Genomic DNA, 6,165 nt, shown 5'->3' with positions numbered 1-6,165 from the left:
GGGGTGCGCACTCGCGCATGCGTGCTTGGCGGTGGGCCGTCGAGGGTGGGCTGTGGGGTCCGCCTGGACCCGGACCTCAGTGTGGGGCGTGCCCGTGAAGGTGTGTGTAGGGGGGACCCACTCAGCTGTCTTCGGTGGGATCGAGGGCCGCTCATTCTTGCACATTTTCACATTCTCTCTCCATCTTGGGGGTAGAGGAGCTGAAGAAGGAGCGGCCAGATGTGGGGGTAGGAGAGGTATGGGCAGGACTGTTAGGACTCCTGTGTATGTGTAGGAGCCCGGCAAAGCTCATCTGGGTTAGGAAACACTTTCGCATTCTCCCTTCTGGTCACCATTGTCGCACAGGGAGCAGGGAAATGGGTCTGTGCTGCGATTCCCTTTCCTTTCCTCCCACATTCGGCTCTTTTCTTTGCTTGCTGTTTCTGATTCCTTCTCTCCTCTCTGTCTCTGCCCCACCACGGGTCTCTTTCCCCTGCGTTCATTGGCTCTGCTTCCCTTCCTCTCTCCCTCCCGCCCCTCACGAGTGAGTGACAGCTGTCCCGGACAGTTTCTATAGTAACCCAGCTTGCCATCCTTGGGAGATGAAGCTGCCACCTTCCTGATTACCAGGGAGCTGTGCAGAGACCGAGGGACAGAGCTGGGGACGCACGGGGAGGTGGTCTTCCTCGCTGTGGCCGTGCCCCTCCTCACATGCGCGGGACAGGGAGGGACAGAGCGATCCCAGAGACCAGGGACTCGGCTGAGGTGGTGTCTCCTCCCACAGGGGACCGGAAGCTGTTTGTGGGGATGCTGAACAAGCAGCAGTCGGAGGAGGATGTGCTGCGGCTGTTCCAGCCCTTCGGGGTCATAGACGAGTGCACTGTGCTTAGGGGGCCTGACGGCAGCAGCAAAGGTGACAAGCGGGGGCGGGGCCTGTACGGGGGCGGGGCCAGGATGCAAGGGACCCTAGGTGTGGGCCTGACTGGGGGCGTGGCTGAAGGGTGGGCCTGGTCTGCGGGGAGGGCTGTCTGGGGCGTGGCCCAGGTGAAGCGGGCGGGGGGGTCTGAGCCACCAGGAGCAGGGCTTGTAGGCAGGGCACAGACCTGATGGCCCCTGGGTGCCCCGTATCCTTTGAGGATCCATGATTATTTGTCTACCTGGCTCTGACAGGAACCACTGTCGTCTGAACCTGCCAGAGTCCATCTCTGAGTGTCCTGTCTGGGTCTTCCTATGTCCTGCAACCTGTCTGCTTCACTCCTCCTGCCTCTGCCCTAGTCTTACCTAGGACTTCCTGGGTCCGGTGGCCTCTGTGGGCTGGACTTTACCTTTGTTTTGGTTTGGTTTTTCGAGACAGGGTTTCATTTGTAGTACAGGCCTCCTTGAACTCACTAACAGGTCCAGGCTGGCCTCGCACTCACAGCGACCCTCGTGCCTCAGCCTCCCAGGTGCTGGGGTTGCAGTCATGCACCACCATGCCCAGCCTGGGCCGGACTCTTTCGTGCCTAATCCACACACCCTGAAGTTCACCCTGTCTCAGTCTACAAAGGGTTGCTCTTCAGTAGGTCGCACGATCATCACCGCTAATTCCAGAACATTCTGCTACCACCATGGCGGCCTGGCTGTGCCACAGGACACCGGAGCTGGCTGGTGGGCCGTGCCCTGCGGCCGCTGTCCTCCCAGCTGTCCCGTGGAACTTGTCTGTGTCTGGCGGTCTCTGGTTGTCTGTCGGCCTGAGGTTGCCCTGTGTGGCCATCTGGGCGCCCCCTGGCAGGGTGGCCAGCCGGAAGTGGCCGTGCTGACCCCGACTCTGGCTGGCCCTAGGTCTGTCTGGCTGTCCAGCGGTGCTCTCGGTGCCCAGCTGTCCAGCATCCCGGTTTTGTGTGTCCGGTCACCCTGTCCCCTTCTTGCCCTTTGAACCCCTCTCTCACCTCCTCTCCGCCTCTCCATGCAGGCTGTGCCTTTGTCAAATTCTCCTCCCACACGGAGGCCCAGGCCGCCATCCACGCCCTGAACGGCAGCCAGACCATGCCGGTGAGTGGGAGCCTCCCCGGCCACAGTGTGCGGGGTGTGGGGCAGAGTGAGGGGGCCCGTAGCTCCTGGCTCCTCTCCAGAAGGGTGCAGCCCCTGGCTGTGGTGAGTGTGTGCGTGTGTGAGCACGTGTGTGCTAGCTCGTCAGTACTCACGCCGGGGCACGTGAGTGTTGATGTGTGAACGTGTTAGTGTGCGTATGAGCACGCCTGGAGGCCACTTGCAAATACTCCTTAGGGTAGAAGCAGGGGAGAGGCAGGGTCCAAGACAGGCTGGGGGCCAGAGAGGAGGACAGGTCAGCAAGGACACCACGGGTGGGAATGGTGGGCTGTGAGGCAACCTCAGAGGTCTGCAGTAGCGCGAGGCTTCGAGGGTCTCGAGGTGTCCCCCGAGGAAGGGGCCCCAAGGGCCACGGTGGTCACACATAGTGTGGCTCTGCCGGGAGCGAGCTCCCTGTCCAAAGGGGCGGGGCGGCGAAGACAGGCTGCAGGCTGCGTTGGGACGGATCTGGCTGAAGGCAAAGACGTCCCTCTCCTCGAGCCCCAGCGTCGGGGAGTTGACCACCACGTGCGCACCTGCGGGGCGGGGGCCGCCTGTCACCTGCCAGCCCAGGGAGCTGAGCTCCACCCCATCCCACTGTGGCCCCCGCTCCTGCACAGCTCTCCAGGTCCCCCTCTGGCAGGCTGCGGGTACCCCGGAGTCCTGGCTCCCTCCCACCCTCTATCCTATCCGGGCCTCCCGCCGCCCCGCAGGGAGCCTCTTCCAGCCTGGTGGTGAAGTTCGCGGACACAGACAAGGAGCGCACCCTCCGGCGCATGCAGCAGATGGTGGGCCAGCTGGGCATCCTCACGCCGTCCCTCGCCTTGCCCTTCAGCCCCTACAGTGCCTACGCCCAGGCTGTGAGTGACCCCGTACAGGCCAGTGGGCACGGGGCTCCCGCGGCTGCGCTGGGGACCCGCCTCGTCCCGCCTCGTCTGTGCCCTGTCGAGTGCCTTTGCTGTTTTCCTGCCTCTTGTCCTGTCTGTCTCAGGACCCCGTCCTGGCTGTGGCAGGGCCCCCCCAACTCAGGCTGCGGCTCTAGCTCAGGAAGGCACAATCTTAGGCTCAGCCACCAAATCCAGGTTGAACCCCAACCCCGAACAGGGACTAGACTCAGACTGAGCCCCTAATCCCTGACTGTATTCTGAACCCTAGTCTCAAATTAAGACTCAAGCTTGGTCTGAACTCTGATGTCAGCTGTCCTCCAATTTAGATTCTGGGCTGAACCTCCAAAGCCAGGCTGACCCCAAATTGAGATCTGACCTAGCTAAGACCTGGTCCATGTTGAACTTCAATTTCTAACTGAGCCCTAAATTTAGACTGTCATCTCAGGACAGGCTCTGGTTCCTGACTGAGCCTTGATCCCAAGCTGAACCTCAGTTTCTAATGGACCCCTAAACCTATCCTGAGTCCTGAGCCCAGGCTGAGCTCCAAAGTCCTAACTGAGCCCTGATCCTAGATTGCGCCTCAATTTCTTTTTTTCTTTTGGTTTTTTGAGACAGGGTCTCACTATGTAGTTGAGACTGACCTGGAACTCACTATGGAGCCCAGGCTGGTCTCGAACTCACAGCGATCCTCCTGCCTCAGCCTCCCGAGTGCTGGGATTATAGGCATGAGCCACCATGCCCGGCTGCACCTCAATTTCTAACTCAGCCCCAATTCCAGCCTTTGCTAGGATAACCAGTGTGACTCTCCCCCCCACCTCCCGTTCCTGGGGACCCACGGCCTTTGAGCTGTGACCTCAGGGCAGACGGCACCCACAGAGGCCCTCTCCTCTCCCAGCTCATGCAGCAGCAGACGACGGTCCTGTCCACCTCAGGCAGCTACCTGAGCCCAGGCGTGGCCTTCTCTCCCTGCCACATCCAGCAAATTGGCGCCGTCAGCCTTAACGGGCTGCCCGCCACGCCCATCGCTCCTGCCTCTGGTGAGTGGCTGCCGGGGCCTAGGGACGGCTGGGTGGGCCCCGGGCGGTGGCCCAGGCTTGCCTGACCCCTACCCCTCCACAGGGCTGCACTCGCCCCCACTGCTCGGCACCGCCACCGTGCCCGGCCTGGTGGCGCCCATCACCAATGGCTTCGCTGGTGTCGTGCCCTTCCCAGGCGGGCACCCTGCCCTGGAGACCGTGTACGCCAATGGCCTGGTGCCCTACCCAGGTAACTTCGGCGGTCCCAGAGTGTCCCTCCACCAAGGCGTAGAAGTTTGCTCTTCTGGCAAATGAGGCAAATGACATTTCTCATGTCCTGAGGCTGCTTTGACAGTGGTACCAGGTGTAGGCCTGGTCTGTAACAAGGAGCGTCACCTTGGGCCTTGCTTATTCATCGCTAGGGTTTGGGAAGGTAGCAGGAGCCCCCTCTCATTCCTGGTTCCCTTGCTCATGCCATAAATATTTAAGCAGACAACCGGAGTGGGCTGTTCCCTGCTCTCACACACCCAGTGGACACTCTATGCTGTGATTTCTAGGGCAGACATCTTCCAAAGCCTTCTGTGAATTAAGTTACCTCTACCATGGAGAAGTTGGTTTTAACTTTTTAATTTTGAAATGAATAGATGTAATGGTATGTTGTCACAGCCAGGGCATTGACATCGCGGTGGTGGGACTGACTCAGATTTTATTCAGATTTTACCATGTGTCACAAGCACGTGTGTGTGTGTGTGTGTGTGTGTGTTTCTGCTCTCCTTTGTTGCAAACATTTTTTTGCAACTGTCACAATCAAGACGCGAAATTTAGCCAGGCATAGTGGTGCAAGCCTGTAATCCTAGGACTCTGGGAGGCTGAGGCAGGAGGACACCAAGTTTGAGCCCAGCCTGGGTAATGTCATGATCAGTGAGATCCTGTCTCAAAATAAAAAATAAAACAGGGCTGGTGATGTAGCTCAGTGTGAAGGCTCTGGATTCATTGCTCGGTACCCCTCCGCCCCCAAGATACAAAATTGTTCCATCACCCCTGTCCTCTAGTAACTCCTCCACTGGAGCAGTTATCAGGCTGAATTCTTCCCCAGACTCCCCAGCTTTGATGGCCTGGGCAACCTCTTCCCTCCTCTTCCCTCTCCCCCTGGTGGCAGCTGGGGTCTGTGGGGCATCGGTGGGAAAGCTGGGAGAGGAGCACAGGGCTGGATACCGACTGGGCTGCAGGGGGAAGTTTGGGTGAGTGCGGAGAACACGGGGGCAGGGAAGGGTCCTCCTGGGAGATGAGGGGTCAGGATGGAGACGGATGAGCTCTGAGACACCGGGGTTCCAATCCAGCTTCTGCCCTTTCCTACCTCAGAGGCCCTGTGTGAGTGACTTCCCCCGCGTTGAGTGTTTCCTCGTCTGTAAACTGTAGAGTCATCTCGTACAGAGTTTGGCCCAAGGGCGAAGCTGGGCCGGATACCTGTGGGTTCATTTTCTGGCTGTCCAGGATGGGGGTGGACGGAAGACTCCTGCCGCCCTCGCCCCACCCAGCGCCTCTGTCTGCCCCGCAGCTCAGAGCCCGACCGTGGCCGAGACGCTGCACCCTGCCTTCTCCGGAGTCCAGCAGTACACAGGTAGGGAGGCAGCCTGGTCCGCCCGCTCAGGCCTCTGGCCACGCCCCTCCTAGCTCTCCTAAACCCGTCCCAGGCCAGGGCCTCCTCCGCTGCCTGTGCCACCTCTGGCTCCGCCCACTCAGGACACATCCCTCGTTCCACCCCCCACCCCCAAAGCTGGACCGGGCTCCGAAGGCCAGGCCACCCCGGTCCCACCCTCAGTCCTCCGCCGGGCGACCGCCTGTTGGGGCAGCCTTACCCTCCGGCCCTGCCCTGTCGCTGCTCTAGGTCTCACCTCTTTCTCCTCCCTCCTCCATCACTTGGCCCCGCCCCTCACGCCCCACCTTGACTGACAGGGCCTCCGACAAAGCCCCCTCCCCACCGTGGTATTCCTAAGGCTGGGCTGGGCTGTGGCCCCGCCCCCCAACTTTCGCCACGCCCTCCTAATTTAGGCCTTTGGCCCTTTCTTCCTTTGTGGCCCCGAGCCCTGAGCCTCGGGCCGCAGTTCCACCCCATCTGGTCTTCAGAGTGACTTTGGCTTTGCCTCTCGGTGTAGCCCCGCCCCTACCCCTGGAGCCCGCCCCGCCCATCCTCGGCTCGGCCCCGCCCCGGCTCC

At 60.8% G+C, this 6,165-nt stretch overlaps 1 protein-coding gene across 12 annotated transcripts in view; it reads left to right on the top strand.

Moving 5' to 3' along the window:
* The window catches only part of Celf5 (CUGBP Elav-like family member 5), a 25,796-nt gene that overhangs the window by 10,748 nt on the left and 8,883 nt on the right, over window positions 1-6,165 (top strand). For 11 of the 12 annotated variants that reach the window (XM_010634846.3, XM_010634847.3, XM_010634845.3 and 8 more), the window contains exons 3-8: window positions 764-892; window positions 1,931-2,010; window positions 2,760-2,906; window positions 3,829-3,970; window positions 4,053-4,199; window positions 5,508-5,570. In XM_010634846.3, the coding sequence (XP_010633148.2) occupies window positions 764-892; window positions 1,931-2,010; window positions 2,760-2,906; window positions 3,829-3,970; window positions 4,053-4,199; window positions 5,508-5,570 (708 nt within the window). Of the gene's footprint in view, window positions 1-26; window positions 893-1,930; window positions 2,011-2,759; window positions 2,907-3,828; window positions 3,971-4,052; window positions 4,200-5,507; window positions 5,571-6,165 lie in introns of those variants that run through there. The other variant, XM_019209160.2, reaches the window with a different exon arrangement.

The sequence above is a fragment of the Fukomys damarensis genome, unplaced genomic scaffold (genome assembly GCF_012274545.1).
Source record: "Fukomys damarensis isolate Sample0158 unplaced genomic scaffold, DMR_v1.0_HiC HiC_scaffold_37, whole genome shotgun sequence".
In the NCBI taxonomy this organism is placed as follows: domain Eukaryota; kingdom Metazoa; phylum Chordata; class Mammalia; order Rodentia; family Bathyergidae; genus Fukomys; species Fukomys damarensis.
This window is presented reverse-complemented; position numbering and strand designations above follow the sequence as displayed.